Source organism: Taudactylus pleione, unplaced genomic scaffold (genome assembly GCF_031769625.1).
Source record: "Taudactylus pleione unplaced genomic scaffold, aTauple2 ptg000278l, whole genome shotgun sequence".
In the NCBI taxonomy this organism is placed as follows: domain Eukaryota; kingdom Metazoa; phylum Chordata; class Amphibia; order Anura; family Myobatrachidae; genus Taudactylus; species Taudactylus pleione.
This window is the reverse complement of record NW_028284680.1, coordinates 176,008-197,676: the sequence shown is the minus strand read 5'-3', so window position 1 is coordinate 197,676 and position 21,669 is coordinate 176,008. Positions and strand designations below refer to the sequence as shown.

General features: G+C 48.5%; 1 protein-coding gene across 1 annotated transcript; it reads left to right on the top strand.

Moving 5' to 3' along the window:
* The first annotated feature begins 613 nt into the window (after positions 1 to 613).
* LOC148513468 (uncharacterized protein CXorf65-like) lies at positions 614 to 21,346 on the top strand. Its single transcript, XM_088481827.1, has 6 exons — positions 614 to 889; positions 7,963 to 8,049; positions 10,909 to 11,025; positions 13,022 to 13,096; positions 19,499 to 19,600; positions 19,697 to 21,346. Exons 1-6 carry the CDS (start codon positions 865 to 867, stop codon positions 19,744 to 19,746), a joined length of 456 nt encoding a protein of 151 aa, XP_088337953.1. The 5' UTR covers positions 614 to 864; the 3' UTR covers positions 19,747 to 21,346.
* The last annotated feature ends 323 nt before the right edge of the window (positions 21,347 to 21,669 follow it).

The window sequence follows — 21,669 nt, the reverse complement described above, 5'->3', positions numbered from 1 at the left end:
GCCTGGCGGTTCAAATCCCAATGCCAGCAGCCAGATGGAGGAGATCCCGATAGCGGAGGTAAGGTTACTATTCCTAACCCTCTCCCTCCCTAACCCACCTTTAGGGGTGCCTAACCCTAACGTGCCTAAACCAAACCCCCCTTCCCCTAGCCTAACCTTTTACCCTCCCCGGGGGGTGCCTAATCCTAAATCCCCCTGGGGGGCCCCTAAACCTAAGCCTCCCCATCCCTGGCTACGTGGATACTTACCCCCTGTCGGAGTTCCAGCGTCAGGATTAACATAGGCGTCAATGTTTCGACGCCTATGTTAGATCCCTTGTCGGGATTACACTGTCGGTATTGGGACTGTTTGTCCGCCGGTCTCATAACTACATAGCGTATGGTAAACCTGTGTGTATATAATATGCAGTCACCGTGAGAGGCCGTACGATATCAGGTACACTAAGCAGAAGTCTCTACAGATCTGTTGTGTTCTTGGCAGCAACCTCTAGCGACACCTTGGAGACAAAGCTATGTAAAGCCGGGTGTGTTGCGTGCAGGGCCTCTGAATTAATAATGAGGACTGTTTACTGAGCAATCAGGGGAAGCTTGGTAAACAGCCGTACAAGCCAATGGCTGCTAATTTCTGGCTGTCCCACTCTCTCCCTGGTGATTTCTGAGGTTCCCTTACTGTGCTGCCAGGACCAGAAAAGCTCCAGATTGCTGCTGCTGCTCATGTGAGAATTACTAATCGCTCTCATGTGAGATTTACTAATCGCTCTCTGTACCTGTCACTTATCAACCCTGTACCAGCGTCCTGCAAGCAGACAGGCGGAGATTTACTTTAATCTGTTCCATTCCTGGCTCGTGCAGATCTAAGGCAGCAATGTTTATTACCGTTCTTTATGGAGGTAAGTGACAGTGTATCTAGTTCACCAAGGTATGACAGCTGTGTACAGATATATCGGGTTCGGTACGGGAGGCCAGCGCTCGGGATCCCGGAGGTCAGAATCCCGACACGGTTAGGATACTGCCCCCTGTTGGGCAGTATCCTAACCCTCCACGTCTTTTTCAGTCTAAATGGAATGCGACTAGGACGCACCACGAGACTGCGCTGACTAATGTGATATGCGGCACTTGTATATCTGTGTGCGACTGAGTCTCTGAATCTGTATACTAAGTGCTACTATGCAGAGGCCGCAGTTTTTATCCGCGCGAAGTTCCGTTGTACTTCATATACAGCGCAATTGCTGTGGTATCCTGGTGCTTCCTAGTCGCATTGCATTTCAACTAATACGCATTTTGAAGCGAAAAAGACAATTGCAGCAGGGACCTGGCGCACCGAGAGGGATGGTTTAGCGCTAGTAAAGGACACATCTGTATCTATCTGTCATAGCAGTATCCGGATCGAAGATTAGGGTGGGTGTCCTGTGGAATCGCATCATTTGGCTGCCATGTTAGTGTGCCGGGTGGATCCACACAGCAGAGGGGAGGTACGCTCTCCCCAGTGGCCCCTCCCCCAACCCAGACGCTGGTCCAGATTCGAGGTTACCCGCGTCCTGGTTGCTCCTCTCAGCCTCCCTCTATATGAGTCGGCCAGAGACCACTCTCGGCTGCTCTCGGTGGCTAGGTTCTCAGGAGGTTGGGTCAGTCTCCCGGTATGTCTCTCCTGCGGTGGTACGGTCATACAGAGCTCCATATACTACCTGGGCTATCGGAAGTTGCTAAAGAGCTTAGTGCATATATTTATAATATATATTAACTATGTGTCTATGTGCATTGTATGTGACTTTTGAAATCTGCTGTGTGTTATGCTGCCTTTTCTAAATTACTGTCAGTCATAATCTATCACGGCTGTTTCTCCTCATTGACCCTCTACTACAGGTGTGGGATATATTGGGTGTGAAACATTGTCACATTTGTACTCAGACTTTGCATCGCACTAGAGATATTGTTATGTCCAGAGAAGCTGAAAGACAGGTGGCTGAGGCTCCTGTGCTGGTGTCATGTATGGCCTGTAAAGCAGGGTTATCCCCACAGGATTTCATACAGGATGGATTATGTGGCCACTGTTTTAAGGAGTCGCCACATCAGTCAAACCTACCAGCTTCAGGGCAGGAGCCCCCTTGGGCTTAATTTTGCGACTAGGCCAGTACAGCCAAAGACCATAAGGCGGTCGGTCTCACACACCATTCACCTTTCAGATTCTGGCACATCTTCTGATGAGGGGGGGGATACACAGGGTTCCTCTCACGAATCCCCCTCAATGGAAGAAGACCGTTTTCCAGCAGCAGATGTCCCTCATCTGATTAGGGCGGTCAAGGCTGTGCTAAACATTGACGAGGAGTAGTCAGTACCAAGAAAGGCTCTAGGATTTAAACGTCAGAGCGTTATAAAACCTGAGTTGCCTTGGGCCTCCAACAGGCTATACACTCCCTGCTGGTGTCAGTGGTAATAATCCTGGTTCCAGTGAATCAACTAGGAAAGGGATATTATTCCAACCTCTTTTTGATTCTAAAACCAAATGGGTCTTACCGACCTAGTCTAAACCTAAAGGGTCTCAACACGTTTATCATGGTGCCTAGGTTTCGTATTGGAAACTCTGAGGTCGATTGTCTTGGCAATGGAACCAGGGGATTTCATGGTGTCCTTGGATATTCAGGATGCATATCTTCATGTACCAATTACACCGTCCCACCAACGTTTCCTGAGGTTCGCAGTGCTGCAGGAACATTTCCAATTTCAGGCACTGCCTTTTGGTTTATCAAAGGCCCCTCGGGTGTTCCTAAAATCATGGCAATAATGACGGCCTGCCTCAGGCGCCAGGGGGTCAGGATCCTGCCATACTTGGACGATCTCCTGATATTGGCTCAGTCGCCTCAAGAATTGCAGCATCATCTCAGATTGACAACTGCCTATCTACACAGACTGGTTGGATTATAAATTGGAAGAAGTCGTTGCTTCTGCCAGTGCAGCAGATGGTGCATTTAGGGGCTCGCTTGGATTCCCTGGCACAGAGAATATATCTGCCAAAGGACAAGATTGTGGCCCTTTAGCTGCGGATACGCAGGCTTCTGCACAGCCGGTCAGTATCTGTTCATGCGGCAATGCAGATACTGGTATCCATGGTGAAATATGCCCACTTCCACTACAGACCATTGCAGCGGTTGATCCTCTCGCACTGGAATGGAGAGTACCACTCAATAATGGCACAGACGATCCGTCTCTCGCCAGAAGTGCGACTGTCCCTGTCATGGTGGTTGCAGACGTACCGTCTCAACAAGGGTCGCTCAGTTTGGATTCCAGATTGGGTACTCCTCACGACCGATGCCAGTCTCCACGGTTGGGGCACAATGACAGGTCGATACACATTTCAAGGAAAATGGACAACAAGAGAAAGTCTTCTGTCCATAAAATGTCCTGGAACTAAGGGCAGTATTCAGGGTGTTGGTTCAGGCTCAGGAAATACTGAAGGGCAGGCCTGTCCAGGTACAATCCGACAACGCCAGCGCAGTAGCCTACTTCAACCATCCGGGAGGCACACGGAGCCAGACTGCAATGGCGGAAGTTACAAACATTCTGGTCTGGGCAGAAGGTCATCTCCCAGCAAAATCGGCGGTGTTCATTCCAGGAGTCCTCAATTGGGAAGCGGACTTCCTAAGCCGGCAGGATATACATGCCGGAGAGTGGGCTCTTCATCCACAGGTATTTCAGAACCTGGTGGACAGATGGGGTCTTCCAGAAGTAGACCTCATGGCCTCAAGTCACAATCACAAGGTCCCCAGGTACGGGTCCAGAACCAGAGATCCTGCAGCCGAGTTTGTGGATGCTCTGGCAGTATGGTGGAACTTCAGACTGGCGTATCTGTTTCCTCCGTTTTCCCTTCTTCCAAGGGTCATCAGGAAGTTCAAGCAGGAAAGCGGGACAGTAATACTGATAGCTCCTGCTTGGGCCAAACGCCATTGGTTCACCGATCTACAGAGTCTCTCTATAGACACTCCATGGCCTCTTCCTCTAAGGCTGGACCCGTTAATACAGGGTCCCTGCCTATACCCAAATCTTCTTAGTCTGTCTTTGACGGCATGGCTCGAGACCTCCGTCTTAAAGACCAAAGGTTTTTCCAATTCTGTAATTCAGACAATGCTGAGGGCACGGAAACCTTACTCTGCTTGCATTTACTACAGAATTTGGCACTCATATTTTCAGTAGTGTGAACTGAGTAAATCTGACCCTAAGTTGTTTAAGGTCTCTCGAGTGCTTTCGTTTCTTCAGGCTGGGTTAGACCAGGGTCTCCGTCTGGCCTCCCTGAGGTTCAGGCTTCTGCACTTTCAGTTTGGTTTCAGTGAAGGGTCGCCCCATTGCCTGATGTTAGACTATTTTTTCAGGGTGTTCTGAGGGTTAAGCCTCCCTTTGTCCCCCCAGTAGCCCTGTGGGATTTGACATTGGTTCTCAAGGCTTTGCAGGCTCCTCCATTCGAACCCCTGAAATCAGTAGACCTGAAGTGGTTGACAGCTAAGCCAGTTTTTCTTCTGGCTATTGCATCTATTTCATCAGGATAGAGCTGTTCTTCATATTAGGGCCGGGTACCTTCCTAACGTGGCATCCCGGTTTCATGTGAATGAAGAAATTGTGGTTCCGGCTTTGCAAGCTTCTGGCCTTTCGGCTGGTGAAGCATCGCTGGATGTTGTCCGTGTACTACGTATCTATGTAGATCGCACCAACTCCATTAGAAAGTCAGACTCTTTATTTTTGTTGTATGGCTGCCATAAGCGAGGCTGGTCAGCTAACAAACAGACTTTGTGTTTGCATATGACAATTTCTCAAGCATACACACGAGCTGAGGATGCTTTCTTTGGGCGTAGGATTCTCCTGGCGGCTGATACACAGGAGCGTCCCCACCCCTAAAGGAACTGTTTTGAGACGTCCCAAGGTAAATTTCTGTGGACCCTATGTACCCGAAGAATAAAATAAGAGTTATGGTACAACATACCTTTTAACTCTTTTTCTTCAAGGTCCATGGGGTTCACAGGACACCCACCCTAACGCACCTGTTGTTGTTGTTGTTGTTGTGAAATTCTTTTCTGTTGTATTTTCTATGATCCCCTCTTCTTAGAGAGAGTGTGTCTAGAGTACAAGGGTCCTTCCTTATCAATTTTTCGCTTCTGCTTGGGCTTGACAACAAACTAACTGCCTGTAGCCAGGGGTGGGGTATGTATGGTGGGGGACCCACAGCATCCTGGGAACTGAAGCTTTTTAACTGTTTGGTGCCTGGGACACTCCAGCTACATACCCAAAGTAAGTTCTATGGACCGCGAAGAAAAAGAGTTAACAAAGGTATGTTATACCATAACTCTTATTTTGTAAGAGCATAGACTAAGAAGTGGGAGGAGCCAGGAATAGTAAGGGGAGGAGTCTATGCCAGGAGCCAGATGCTGACGCGAGGTGGGCCTGTGTGTTCTTTAAATGCCAGGGCCTATTTTTATTCCCAGTCTGGCCCTGACTGGCATTAAGCGGCCCAGGGCCAAACCATGGAATACAGTCTTAGAAAGTTATTCCTCCTCCACCAGACTTAACAGTCAGCAGTACGCATTTGGGTTTGCAGCATTCTCCAGGCATCCGCTAAACCCACATTCCTTTGTCATGCCGCCAGGTTGTTATCTGCGATTCGTCACTCCAGAGAATGTGTTACCGCTGCTCCAGCGTCCAATGGTGGTGTGCTTTACACTACAGCCAACATTTCATATTGTGCAGTGACCTGAGGCTTCTGTGTGGCTGCACTGCCCTGGAAAACGTTCTTGCACTGACGTCTTATCGCTATGTGGCTGAGCCTTGCACTGACGTCTTATCGCTATGTGGCTGAGCCTTGCACTGACGTCTTATCGCTATGTGGCTGAGCCTTGCACTGACGTCTTATCGCTATGTGACTGAGCCTTGCACTGACGTCTTATCGCTATGTGGCTGAGCCTTGCGCTGACATCTTATCGCTATGTGACTGAGCCTTGCACTGACGTCTTATCGCTATGTGACTGAGCCTTGCACTGACGTCTTATCGCTATGTGGCTGAGCCTTGCACTGACGTCTTATCGCTATGTGGCTGAGCCTTGCACTGACGTCTTATCTCTATGTGGCTGAGCCTTGCACTGACGTCTTATCGCTATGTGACTGAGCCTTGCGCTGACATCTTATCGCTATGTGACTGAACCTTGCACTGACGTCTTATCGCTATGTGACTGAGCCTTGCACTGACGTCTTATCGCTATGTGGCTGAGCCTTGCACTGACGTCTTATCGCTATGTGGCTGAGCCTTGCACTGACGTCTTATCGCTATGTGGCTGAGCCTTGCACTGACGTCTTATCGCTATGTGACTGAGCCTTGCACTGACGTGTTATCGCTATGTGGCTGAGCCTTGCACTGACGTCTTATCGCTATGTGACTGAGCCTTGCACTGACGTCTTATCGCTATGTGACTGAGCCTTGCACTGACGTCTTATCGCTATGTGACTGAGCCTTGCACTGACATCTTATCGCTATGTGACTGAGCCTTGCACTGACGTCTTATCGCTATGTGGCTGAGCCTTGCACTGACGTCTTATCGCTATGTGGCTGAGCCTTGCACTGACGTCTTATCGCTATGTGGCTGAGCCTTGCACTGACGTCTTATCGCTATGTGACTGAGCCTTGCACTGACGTCTTATCGCTATGTGACTGAGCCTTGCACTGACGTCTTATCGCTATGTGACTGAGCCTTGCACTGACGTCTTATCGCTATGTGACTGAGCCTTACACTGACGTCTTATCGCTATGTGGCTGAGCTGTTGCTGTTCCTAGATGATTCCACATCACAGTAACAGCACTTACAGTGACCGGGGCAGCAGTAGCCAGGTAGAAGTGTGATGAACTGATTGGGTGGAGAGGTGGCATCCTGTGGCAGTGCCATGGTGAGCCTCACTGAGCTCCTCAGGACCACCCATCCTACTGCTAATGTGTGACTATGGGTACTGCATAGCTGTATGCTGGATGTTATGTCCCTGCCAGTAATGGGGAAGGCAGCAATGTCCAGTTACTAATTACAGGGCGTCCCCAGACTTCTGGCCATATGGTGCATCTACAGTGTCTGCCGCTATTTCTACTTCAGGGTCCATAGGGTATCCACAGGATACCTTGGGGTATAGGTGATGACGTCAGTCTTCAGGCACAACAGAGTTAAAGTTTTCAGACCCAGATGCATCCTGGGAGGCTGAAAACTTTAACTCTGTGGTGCCTGAAGACTGACGTCATCACCTATACCCCAAGGTATCCTGTGGAACCCTATGGACTTTGTAGAATTAGAGATAACAAGGGTAAGTTCTTACCATATCTCATATTATCATGTCTATCATCTACATTGTCTCACCTACCTGTTGTCTCTATCCATCTAATTAGAACAATTTAATACACTGTACATCATGTAGAAATGACTCCTGGTCACTTTGTGTATACAGTTGTGTCCTACCTCATCTAGCCTCAATATGCCACGTGGCGTGAGTTGCCTTGCGCGAGCGAGCCACCAAGCTCCATGCAACTCTGCTGCAGTCCCACTTCTGAGCAATCACCTAATGGTGACTACATTTTGGAAAGACCCAAGCCCACCAAGTGGTGAGGTGAGATAGGATGTGAATGTATAATGCCTATATTATGATGTCGGCGTACCAGCGTGAGATCTAGGTCACCATAAGCAGAGTGAACTATAATTGCAGGCTTATGCTGTGGCGCGCTGGCTGTGGCTAGCTACCACTGATAAGATGGCTTCTGTTACTTACATTTATGCCCATATACAGATCAGACATTACGAAATCTGATGCACAGTAAAACATTGGTGATGTCGGTTGCAAACCCTAATTACTTGCCATGGGCAGGACCACCTTTATCTTTACATCAGTGACCAGAAACGTGTCATGGCCGAAATCCAAGCTACACATTCATTGTATTACTTCTACCCTGCAGATAATGAAGAGATGCTGGTTAACATCAACTGTAAGGTTCAACTCCTTCTGGAATGTATGAAGAACTCCTGTCACTATGGAAACGAAGGTATGGGGGAACTAGCAATAGGTACTGTAGGCAGCGTTGTTGGTTACAGAGACCATCTATTACTATAACGTACTGTATATCAGACGTCTAGGCAGCTGTAATATCATTGGTGCAGGGAATCTATATAATAATTGTAGAAGGTCTGGCCCATCGGAGCGGGCAGAGTGGGGGGCAGGGCTGGGCACGCATTAGCACAGCGGAGTGCAGAAGACTAACACAGACGTCAGACCTCCCAGTGGGTGGGCTACAGCAGCAGAAGACCACCCCAGGTACCACTCCTGCCAGCCAAGTACAGGAACCTGAGGCTACAGGGGGCACAGGCCACCGACACTGTCCAGGTGGAGATAAAAACCTTGCGCTCTCTGATGTATCTACATCACTGTTGCCACATTACGGATGGAAGATGCCACAACATGATGCCATTGACCCATCACACATTGACCCGTCACACAGCACACGTCCTCTCACACTGCTCCCAGCAGGATAATGCACCATCACACAGCACACGTCCTCTCACACTGCTCCCAGCAGGATAATGCACCATGTCACACAGCACACGTCCTCTCACACTGCTCCCAGCAGGATAATGCACCATGTCACACAGCACACGTCCTCTCACACTGCTCCCAGCAGGATAATGCACCATGTCACACAGCACACGTCCTCTCACACTGCTCCCAGCAGGATAATGCACCATGTCACACAGCACACGTCCTCTCACACTGCTCCCAGCAGGATAATGCTCCATGTCACACAGCACACGTCCTCTCACACTGCTCCCAGCAGGATAATGCACCATGTCACACAGCACACGTCCTCTCACACTGCTCCCAGCAGGATAATGCACCATGTCACACAGCACACGTCCTCTCACACTACTCCCAGCAGGATAATGCACCATGTCACACAGCACACGTCCTCTCACACTGTTCCCAGCAGGATAATGCACCATGTCACACAGCACACGTCCTCTCACACTGCTCCCAGCAGGATAATGCACCATGTCACACAGCACACGTCCTCTCACACTGCTCCCAGCAGGATAATGCACCATGTCACACAGCACACGTCCTCTCACACTGCTCCCAGCAGGATAATGCACCACGTCACACAGCACACGTCCTCTCACACTGCTCCCAGCAGGATAATGCTCCATGTCACACAGCACACGTCCTCTCACACTGCTCCCAGCAGTATAATGCACCATCACACAGCACACGTCCTCTCACACTGCTCCCAGCAGGATAATGCGCCATGTCACACAGCACACGTCCTCTCACACTGCTCCCAGCAGGATAATGCACCATGTCACACAGCACACGTCCTCTTACACTGCTCCCAGCAGGATAATGCACCATCACACAGCACACGTCCTCTCACACTGCTCCCAGCAGGATAATGCACCATGTCACACAGCACACGTCCTCTCACACTGCTCCCAGCAGGATAATGCACCATGTCACACAGCACACGTCCTCTCACACTGCTCCCAGCAGGATAATGCACCATGTCACACAGCACACGTCCTCTCACACTGCTCCCAGCAGGATAATGCACCATCACACAGCACACGTCCTCTCACACTGCTCCCAGCAGGATAATGCTCCCTGTCACACAGCACACGTCCTCTCACGCTGCTCCCAGCAGGATAATGCTCCATGTCACACAGCACGTGTCCTCTCACACTGGTTCCATGTACATGACAATGAGCTCAGTGGCTACCACAGTCACCAGATCCAAGTAGAATAGAGCACCTTTGAGATGTGGTGGGAGATTGGCTGTATGTGCAGCCAACACCTGGAGAATACAGAAGGAGCTGTGCTAATGTGTGGATGAGATGGTTAACAGCCTGGTTGCAGCTAAGGAGTCCATGGATTCTGCACTCCCTAATTGCAGAGCCTAGAAGATGAGGTGAAACGCCTAGCACATAACCACATGAACTCTCCGCCAGCGGCTACTGCAGATAGACAGATCGTAATAAAGAGAGAGACAACTACTAATCCAGATACTAATCCAATAAGATTTATTCATAAATTCACAGTAGTATAAGTAAAATCATGAAGCTGGAATGACTAATACAACCGTAATACTTGTATACAATACAATGTTTCTTATGCGATGTGGAGATAGTGGGTGCAGCGCTTGTCTTTATATAGGACACAGTCACATCTGGCTGCTAGTCATACTGTAACTATATAGTAATTCCACAAGATGACAGCAATGAGCAGATGACTAATTTCTCCCACAAAGAGAAAATAACATTTGATTTTGTACAATGACTATGGGGGCCTAAGCAGATACACGACTGCAGCACACACCACCCATGTATTACAGTAGGTGTTTTACTCACCCTGCCGTGGTACAATAGAGTGTATATCTTATTATCGCTCGCAAGCAGGAGGTCCAGTGCGCTGGCTCCTCCTGTTGTAATGGGGACATCATCTGGTCAGCAGGGAACAACGTTGGGGAAGGGATAGGAGTCTGCCTGGTGGACAAGCTCCGTACTGACCAATCCAAAGCACCTGATGCATCATCACGGCATCGATACCTTTTTACCCGACGCATTTCACCTCACATTCAGACTTTTGTCAGGGTGCGGAATGCAGCCAGCACATCGGCAGCAGCTACTGGATGCCATCATGTCGCTATGGTCACAATGTTACCAGCGCTGGAATATCATTATAGTACTTACTCAACCAACACACAACGATGGTGAAATTAGAGATCCTAGAGAGAGATCCGTGTATGTAATGTACTGAATCATAGACTAGCAGAGGAAGTGGGTGCATATGTACGTATACTGTAAGTAATAGCATGTCTCATGCATGCAGTGTCAGGACCTGTAGCTCTGTGTACTAGGTGATGTGGAACTAGCAGACGACAGTGGACAAGTAAAGAATCTCCTGGACAACCAGCAGCGCTATGCCAATGAGCTTCTCAGTCCGCGAGAGACCTGTGTCCTGCTCGCTGTGACCAGTAAGTCATGCACTCTGTACTGACAGCTGCCTTAGCATTGGGGTGGATGTATAATTACTAACTAGTACTGTATGAAGAGCAGCAGAATAATTGCCTATATAATAACCCATTGGTGGCACAGCTGCTGTTCATGTGTATCATTGGGCAGATCTATCTATATCCGTGGGCTGCCCTAAGGCAAGTTGCATATATGTACAGAAATACAATGTAATGTTTCCTGGAATATATTGGATTGTATCTTAGGGTGCACCCATTACTATGCAAAACCTCCGAGGCACATGTATGAAACTTGCCCTTTATGTGATTATAAATGATGTGTCTTTATGCATATCTTGTTTGACACGCCAGCGCATCTGGCTATTCGCCCAGTATTTCTGTTTTACTTATTGCGGCATAAATCATTTTGATCGTGACCATATTACATTTCGGTTATCTATACCCCCCGCACCTAAGCCCCCCACCCCCACCCCCTGTCCGGACAGGTAAGCACCGAGACCATCCCTAAACATTATCTATTGTCTATAAACTAGGGAAGAAATCTAGTCGTCTGCATTCTGCGACCTATCACATAAACCCCCACTGGATCTGTGCAGAGTTTCAACTATTCCTCAGACTTCACACCTTTGGTTACGTTGTGTAACAACACTCCACATGCTCTATAGACCAGATCAGCACCATGCTTGCCAGATCCTGTATACCCCACTCACTTCCTCCTACACACCATAGCCACACTCAGTAATGAGGATGCGGTCTATTCTGTCTTCACTTGGAGACCTAGAGCCTGATTCATTACGGATCGCAACTGCAATAGCGATTATACACGCAGTCTCACTGTGATAGGATGCTAATCCACTGCGTTCGCTATGCCGTTGCAGCACTACATAAAGACACCCACTTTACCTTACACACATCCGTAATCCTTAGCAAGACTGAGAAACCATCAGTAACATGGAGTGCGCTTGGTATGATGTGCGCTTGGTATGATGTGCGCTTGGTATGATGTGCGCCTGGTATGATGTGCGCCTGGTATGATGTGCGCCTGGTATGATGTGCGCCTGGTATGATGTGCGCCTGGTATGATGTGCGCCTGGTATGATGTGCGCCTGGTATGATGTGCGCCTGATATGATGTGCGCCTGGTATGATGTGCGCCTGGTATGATGTGCGCCTGGTATGATGTGCGCCTGGTATGATGTGCGCCTGGTATGATGTGCGCCTGGTATGATGTGCGCTTGGAATGATGTGCGCTTGGAATGATGTGCGCTTGGAATGATGTGCGCTTGGTATGATGTGCGCCTGGTATGATATGCGCTTGGTATGATGTGCGCTTGGTATGATGTGCGCTTGGTATGATGTGCGCTTGGTATGATGTGCTCCTGGTATGATGTGCGCTTGGTATGATGTGCGCTTGATATGATGTGCGCCTGGTATGATGTGCGCCTGGTATGATGTGCGCTTGGTATGATGTGCGCTTGGTATGATATGCGCCTGGTATGATGTGCGCCTGGTATGATGTGCGCTTGGTATGATGTGCGCTTGGAATGATGTGCGCTTGGAATGATGTGCGCTTGGTATGATGTGCGCCTGGTATGATGTGCGCCTGGTATGATGTGCGCCTGGTATGATGTGCGCTTGGTATGATGTGCGCTTGGTATGATGTGCGCCTGATATGATGTGCGCCTGGAATGATGTGCGCCTGGTATGATGTGCGCCTGGTATGATGTGCGCCTGGTATGATGTGCGCCTGGTATGATGTGCGCTTGGTATGATGTGCGCTTGGTATGATGTGCGCCTGATATGATGTGCGCCTGGAATGATGTGCGCTTGGTATGATGTGCGCTTGGAATGATGTGCGCTTGGAATGATGTGCGCTTGGAATGATGTGCGCTTGGTATGATGTGCGCCTGGTATGATGTGCGCCTGGTATGATGTGCGCTTGGAATGATGTGCGCTTGGTATTCTCGATTTTTCTTTTAACATGTATTGTTTCTCCCCAGGACCGCCAGACTCCTCAGATGTTATATTTACACCCTTACTGAATGATGATACTATTGTCAGCGCCAAATTCCTGGGTAAGTCTCAGCTCCGTTACCTATTACTCTACGTTTTATCATTTTCCTCTACTGAACACAAATGTTAGGAGTGACCAGAACATGGTCAGCGGGAATTGTAGGTAGACCTGGGGCGAATATGCAGAATAGTGGGTGTGGCTTTATTTGGAATGTGATTTTTTTAAAAAATATATCCATTCAAGGATGTATATGTTTACGGTAAAGCGTAATATAACACACAACACCTAATATAACGCATTGTTCTACCTTGCAGACATATACTGTAGGGGCCTATTCAAAGCTGCATGCAAGTCGTCCGCAGTGGCATCCGCATTTGCCCACGAGAATAAATCATACATGCCTACTCTCCCAAAAGTTGCACGAGGCTCCCCGCACCCCTGGTAGACTAGGCAATTCTCCCGCATTCCTTTCTACTTTCTAATAGGGATGTGCAGGCTCGGATAGGTTCGAGTTTGCATACCGAGTTCGGATTTTTCCCTCCAAAAATCGTGTCTCAGAAAGAGGCAAAACGTCGTCTTTCATGGACAAACCTCATCTTCCATGAACTTTTGTCCATGGAAGATGATGTTTGTCCATGAAAAATGACGTTTTGCCTTTTTCTGAGACCGATTTTTGGAGGGAAAAATCCGAACTCGGCATGCAAACTCGAACCTATCCGAGCCTGCACATCCCTACTTTCTAGTGAAGTGGGCAGATTGGGGAGAATTTCCGCAGCGACCGTGGGTCCCCATGTAGGGGGCGGAGCTTAATGACGCAATTCTACAAGAATAGCATTTGTCTCCACACCCCATTTACAGTGAGGGGGCGGTGCTTAATGACACGGACTGTCATGTCCCGCCACCCAGCTGCTTCTCCTCCCCGGACTTCTCCCGGGGAGGAGAAAAAAATAGTTGGCAAGTATGGAATAAACAGAAAGGAGATAGGGGTAGTATATAGGTGCACCAGTCACATAGCTTATGATAGATTTCTAAAACATAACTTTTATTAAATATACATTAGAATATGTAGCCCCTCTAGAAATTCATAGACGGCAAAGTATTAAAATAGTATAGATCAAAGAAAGAAATTAAGATTAAAATAATGTGCCAAGGTCTTATCACTTCGTTGGGCAGAAATATACCAGTGTCCTCCTCTCAAGAAATCAATTATCATATCTGTGATCAATGATTCCAATAAATTGTACACTTATGTTTATCAGTGTGTGAGGTCTCCTCAGTGAGTTATAGAAATGATGTGGCTCATAATGTTATACTGATCAGATTTCTGGTTATATCATTTAATTATATCCTTAAGTCAGAAGATAAAGTAATGTACATATCCTAAAAGTGGATGTCATTTACAATAAAGGTTCTTTATTACAGGAAACTGGCTGATTTTCTCAGATTAAAACAGTAATCTGTTCAATCTTTTGTCAATACAGCAGGAGTTGAAATAATAAGATTGATATTCAGTGATTCATTGTATGTTATAGTATTCAGCACAGTTCTGCCAGACCGGTAATAACATTCTTGCTGGTGTCTGATTGTATCAAATTGTTGCAAGTTGAGTTCATACTTCAGTCTCAGCAACCGCAGTCTCAGCAACCGCAGTCTCAGCAACCGCAGTCTCAGCAACCTCAGTCTCAGCAACCTCAGTCTCAGCAACCTCAGTCTCAGCAACCTCAGTCTCAGCAACCTCAGTCTCAGCAACCTCAGTCTCAGCAACCTCAGTCTCAGCAACCTCAGTCTCAGCAACCGCAGTCTCAGCAACCGCAGTCTCAGCAACCTCAGTCTCAGCAACCTCAGTCTCAGCAACCTCAGTCTCAGCAACCTCAGTCTCAGCAACCTCAGTCTCAGCAACCTCAGTCTCAGCAACCGCAGTCTCAGCAACCGCAGTCTCAGCAACCGCAGTCTCAGCAACCGCAGTCTCAGCAACCGCAGTCTCAGCAACCACAGTCTCAGCAACCTCAGTCTCAGCAACCTCAGTCTCAGCAACTGCAGTCTCAGCAACCGCAGTCTCAGCATCCTCAGTCTCAGCAACCGCAGTCTGTCTCAGCAACCGCAGTCTCGGCAACCGCAGTCTCGGCAACCGCAGTCTCGGCAACCGCAGTCTCGGCAACCGCAGTCTGTCTCAGCAACCGCAGTCTCGGCAACCGCAGTCTCGGCAACCGCAGTCTCGGCAACCGCAGTCTCAGCAACTACAGTCTCAGCAACTGTGTGTCAAGTTCTATCTGCTAGTTATTTTTCTGCTCTCTTAGCCTGCAGATTAGGGATATACATTGATGAAAGCTATATCACAAAGCATATATTGCATATAACATTTATTCAGTATTCAGATAATGACCCATTCAGCGCTATTACACTGCCTTTATATCTAGGTATGTATTCATCGGTAGTTCACCGTCTCATAACGCTGATAGTGGGTTGGTAATATATGCAATATAGCTACTTAATATCTCACATTTATAGGAGGATTTTTCTTCAACTAAATGAATTAATTGTGGTCACACTCGTTAGTACCAGATATCATGCACATTCCTAGAGCACATTACATCAGTGCTTTTGTGTGCTGCGATCTCTGTTAGTGCTGCAATGCCACTTACTATCTCACATTTGTAAGGAGATTTTTATTCAACAGCATGAATTAAGCGTGGTCACACGGAATCAGCATGAAATACCGCCGGCCGGTTCGATTCCCGGCAGCGCCTGGCCGACAAAAGCAGAGTTCCCGGCAGTGGAAGCCCGACAGCGCTGGAAATGCCGATTGTCGCTAAGGTAAGTATAAACTAACCTAACCCCCTAACCCCCTAGCCGGTGGCTATTCTCTAATAGGGAAGAGATAGGGGAGGCCAGGAGATGCTGGGGATAAATAGGGACATAATATAGTGCATCTGAGAGAGGGCCATGGCCTCATGGGGAAGGGCCAGGGAAGAGATAGGGGAGGCCAGGAGATGCTGGGGATAAATAGGGACATAATATAGTGCACCTGAGAGAGGACCATGGCCTCATGGGGAAGGGCCAGGGAATAGATAGGGGAGGCCAGGAGATGCTGGGGATAAATAGGGACATAATATAGTGCACCTGAGAGAGGACCATGGCCTCATGGGGAAGGGCCAGGGAAGAGATAGGGGAGGACAGGAGATGCTGGGGATAAATAGGGACATAATATAGTGCACCTGAGAGAGGGCCATGGCCTCATGGGGAAGGGCCAGGGAAGAGATAGGGGAGGCCAGGAGATGCTGGGGATAAATAGGGACATAATATAGTGCACCTGAGAGAGGGCCATGGCCTCATGGGGAAGGGCCAGGGAAGAGATAGGGGAGGACAGGAGATGCTGGGGATAAATAGGGACATAATATAGTGCACCTGAGAGAGGGCCATGGCCTCATGGGGAAGGGCCAGGGAAGAGATAGGAGAGGCCAGGAGATGCTGGGGATAAATAGGGACATAATATAGTGCACCTGAGAGAGGGCCATGGCCTCATGGGGAAGGGCCAGGGAAGAGATAGGGGAGGCCAGGAGATGCTGGGGATAAATAGGGACATAATATAGTGCACCTGAGAGAGGGCCATGGCCTCATGGGGAAGGGCCAGGGAAGAGATAGGGGAGGCCAGGAGATGCTGGGGATAAATAGGGACATAATATAGTGCACCTGAGAGAGGGCCATGGCCTCATGGGGAAGGGCCAGGGAAGAGATAGGAGAGGCCAGGAGATGCTGGGGATAAATAGGGACATAATATAGTGCACCTGAGAGAGGGCCATGGCCTCATGGGGAAGGGCCAGGGAAGAGATAGGGGAGGCCAGGAGATGCTGGGGATAAATAGGGACATAATATAGTGCACCTGAGAGAGGCCCATGGCCTCATGGGGAAGGGCCAGGGAAGAGATAGGGGAGGCCAGGAGATGCTGGGGATAAAATAAGAGGAAGCTACAAGTGAGAATGGTAATAAACAGGAAAATTGACTGGCCCAAACAGCGCCCCCTGCCCCGCGCTGCCCTGTGCCATGGCACAGGTCACACTACCCTAGTTACGGCCCTGCTGGTTGCATTCAGTGCTGGTATGTATGGATGACCGTGGTTGCGGCTACAGATTAGCTGTCATTGCCTAGTCTGCATGTGGGGCCGGGAGAATGCCGTACAGGTATCAGGATGAGAGAACCCACATTTGTTGCCCATTACAACCATAAAAACACTGTACAGGAACGTGTATAAATGAATCTATTATAGGTGTGTCGGACAAGTACTATTTCCCATGCGGCCTACGCGGGTATTATAAGCGGCTGATTACAGCTTATTGTATACAGCAAGCCTATTGGTAGACACACAGACTTTTATTCTAAGATATAATGAATTATTGAACTGTCACATCACTTTGCATCACTTTACAGCAAATATGAGAACTTTATTTGTGAAGTACCATAAGCATTTTATACAGGTGTAATTGGCATTTGCGCAGAGCACCGTATACACTAGAACAGGGGTGGGGAACCTTTTTTCTGCCGAGGGCCGTTTTGATATATATATAGGATTATTTGCAGGCCTAGTGTAGGCCACGCCCGCTCCATGTGATGTCACACGGGGACTGGGCCAATCGCCAGTGATTACAGCAATGCCTGGAGCATCCTGAGGATGCTTCGGGGAGCTGTAAGGGCAGCCGTGTGATTGTTTGACGCGTCCTACGGGCACTCCAGGTGGCACTGCTGCATAGATTCTGGCTGCAGGGTGTCATTATAGGCACCCTGCTATCCAGATAAGTCTAGCAGAAGAAAGCTCCGAGGCCCAGACCAAATGACACCTCGGGCCCTATACGGCCCTTGGGCCTGAGGTTCCCTATCCCTGCTCTAGATGATGGTGATATTCAACAACAAACCCATTAACCCATTACATGCGTGTGACATTGCGGGCAGGATGCCAGTAACTCTGCAATCCTGAACCAGCTTTACAGTGGATGGACCAGAACTCTGTGTCACAAGTCACCAAACAAGATATAACCAGGATGTGGGTTGAGAAATGCACCATTAAGGTGTGAAATGTTTATTTAAAAAAAACTTCCCTACATATAAAACATCATCTTTGTATCTACTTTCATGATGGAAACATGCCAGAGGTAAGGTGGCACTTTGTATCCACATTGTACTGATACAACAGGTTTATAGCAGCAGGGAAACTTGTGATCCGAGTGTTCAGGGCTCCTGCAGGCTGAGAATAATTATATGCTGTCATTACCAACTTTTACTTTCTAGTTTCCATCTGTGATTTTTTTTATTTGTCTTTATATCATCAGGCCAATTCAGAACGCACTTCGGAGTTGTGGCCTATCCCACTGTGCCAATGCAGGGGAAATAGATAGCTATACCTAAAGATTTAGGGGCCTATTCGTGATAAATATCGAGATTAACATTCTGACTCGCTGCGGCTACCAGAGCAATTCATCTTTGCTCCGGCGCGGTGACAGCTGATGCGATATCCGCTGTCCCCGCCAGCCGCTTCACTGCTATTTTTTGGAGCATTGAATCTTTTCACTGCTCCTGTCGGAGTAGTGATGGGACTACGCAATGCGTGACCTGAGGTCTGGCAGAAAGAGCCGGACAGGGGCGGAGGAATCCGAAAGGATCCCTCATTGCAACCCACACCTCCTTCCCATAGGGGCGGGTTGCGATGCCGGCGCAGGAGCATTCGCCATCTGAAGATGGCGAATGCTCCAAGAGTCAAGCTCCGAAAATATTATATTTTCAGAGCTTGATGAATTCTGTTCCCATACTAGTGTATGGGGACAGCGTCATGACGTCTGTCCCATCACCCGCTGCGGGGGGAGCCGGAAGGCGGAGCTCATGAGTGAGCTCCAGCCGGCTCCCTCCGTGGACGCAGCAGCTGGCGGCTGTGTGTTTGTTACTGTGTAGTGATGACTGCTCTCACTGCGGTCTGCGCTACATGGGGGACACTAGCAGCGGGTGCAGTAGCGGCTATGGACCCCTGCACCACAGTGGGCCCTGGTACAAGCCACCGGCTGCACCGCCGCTAGTTCCGCCACTGACCACACACCCCCTACCCCCCTCCCCACATACCAGCCAATCAGTGGGGCAGCAGTTTTAATTTTGGGCAGGGTACGGAATGCCGGCGCTCGGGATCCCAGCGGTCAGAATCCAAACACCAGCATCCCGACAGGGTTAAGATACTGACACATGTCGGTCGGTATCCTAACCCTAACCCTCCCTCCCTGGTGCCCATCCCTAACCTGCCCCCTAGTTCCTAAACCTAACCTCCCCCTAGCCCCAGCTACTTACCTTCGGGATGCCAGCGGGTGTCGGGATTCCGGCGCCGGTATTCTAAGCGATGACATCCCCAAATGCCGGGATATTCACTGCGTCCCTTAATTTTTTCACTGATGCTTCTACTTTTTTTTTTATGTATTTTGTTTCTCTGTAGCCAAGTTGGGAAACTGGGGAGAATCCAAGGACTCAAGTCGTAAGTCAAAATCGAGAAAGTCCAACAAAAAAGCCACTGTAGTAATTTCCACTACTCCCGAAGGTAAGAAACATTATCCTGTACTAGGGCCACATAATCAAATGAAGAAACACATTATATAGTCAGGAAGAGCTGACCCTGTTTTTGTCTTTTATACAGCAACAGGAAAACAGGGCACTTCTCCCCGAAAAAGATCCGTAAAGCCATAAGGACGGAAGCGTTAGCCATTGGTGCATTACCCTCTTCCAGCATACTCAGATCCTGATTACCTTTGTTCAGTAGGGGATATTTTTCCTTCAAATATATATGTTTATAGAAGAGATGGTTTTGAACACAAAAATAAAATTGAGTTGTCCATTTAAAGGAGTCAGAAGGGACCTAGAGAAGAAATGGAGACGTTTCTTAAGAGATGTGGGTGGAGAAGGGCGTAGCGCAGGGATGGGGAACCTCAGGCCCGGGGTCCGTACAAGGCCCGCGGAATCATTTGGTCTGGCCCTCGGAGATTTATACTGCTATCTTCATCTGGCACCCTGCAGCCAGAATCTATGCAGCAGTGCCGTCTGGAGTGTCCTTAAGATGCTACACACGGTCACACCGCTGCCCTTACAGCTTTCCGGAGCATCCTCAGGATGATCCGGGCATTGCTGTAATCACCAATGATTGTGACCGCGCCCCCATGTGACATCACATTGAGTGGGCGTGGCCTGCACCGGGCCTGTGAATAATGTTATATATATCAAAATGACCCTCCGCAGAAAAAAAATTCCCCTCCTATAGCCAAACCCTCCCCCTAGTGTCTAACCGTCCTTTCCTGCAGCCTAACAGTCCCCTCCTGCAACCTAACCCTCCCCTACTCTAGCCTAACCCTCCCCCTAGTGCCTAACCCTCCCCTCCTGCAGCCTAACCCTCCTCCTGGTGCCTTACCCTCTCCTGCAGCCTAATCCAAACCATCCCCCCAGTGCCTAACCTTAACCTCCTGTCCTCAGTGCCAGGTCTGATTTGTGGTGGGCGTGGCTAAGGCTGTGGGGGTGTGGCCTGTGCTCTGGGGTGGTAATAAATCACACACACATAAAATCACTTATGTCCAGCACTCCTCCTATTGCCCAGGTGCACTCAGGGAACTTTTAAACAGATGAGTGAGCACTCAACACTTGTGTTCCAATGTTGCAGAATGAATTCTTTCCTCAGGGAACAGTGAGCCTGATTCAGAATTGTACGCAAACCCGATGGTTTACATATAACTCCGATGTTTTGTCAGTCTGCGCATACGCAAGATCTGTAGTGCGCAGGTGCAGACCTGTGTCTGCGATGGTGGTCGCAGTGCTCCCTAAACCGCCATTTAGGAACAGGAAAGGGGTGGCGGCAACTCGCGTTACAGAAAATGGTGGCGTGTCAGCCCCGTTTTCTGGGCGTATCGAGGTTAGTGACTGCATCCTTGGACGCAGTTTCACTGGCCCCGGAAGCGTGAAATTCACACCCATCCTGGTTACCCTGAGGGTTACTCACATGACCGATGTTGACGCTGACGGCTCGATGCTGCGTTTTTGGATGAAGCAGGTCACGAAGACAAGCAGTGGGCGTTTCTCTACTACAGATGCCTCCTGCTGCTTTTACATATTGTGGTGAACTGTGTACAGCTCTGAATCGGCCCCAATGTACATTACTGCACAGGATTATGTATTTCTTACATATTACATACTTTAATAAATATGAATGTACAAAGCTCAGAATAAGGATGGATTATGGAATTACATAGTGTTCTGCACCGTTGGTCAGCAATACAAAACCAACATTTTTCAATTGTTTCTTTTTTTTAAATCATGTAAATTTTTATTAGAAAATTTTCTACATATTGTAAATAAAACAAAAACAAATAAACAAAAACATATACAGTAAGTGTTGCCAGTGAAAAGGAAAAAACAGTGGTACAATTAAATACCAAAATATACAATCAGAGAAATATCAGCAATAAGCCGAATCTGAGATCACAAATAAGGCATGTAAACAGCTCGCGCATGGAGGCAAAATAAAATATTCGAACAAAAAGAAAGCAAACAAAACAAAAATGGGGCAAAAACATAAAAAGGAAAAGAAGAGGGAGAATAGAAGAGGATAGATTACACAAAAGGATC

Coding starts and splice junctions, on each gene's coding strand:
- LOC148513468 (XM_088481827.1), top strand. CDS start 865: ATGTTTATTACCGTTCTTTATGGAG. Junction 11,026..13,021: donor TGTCCTGCTCGCTGTGACCA/GTAAGTCATGCA, acceptor GTTTCTCCCCAG/GACCGCCAGACTCCTCAGAT. Junction 13,097..19,498: donor TGTCAGCGCCAAATTCCTGG/GTAAGTCTCAGC, acceptor GTTTCTCTGTAG/CCAAGTTGGGAAACTGGGGA.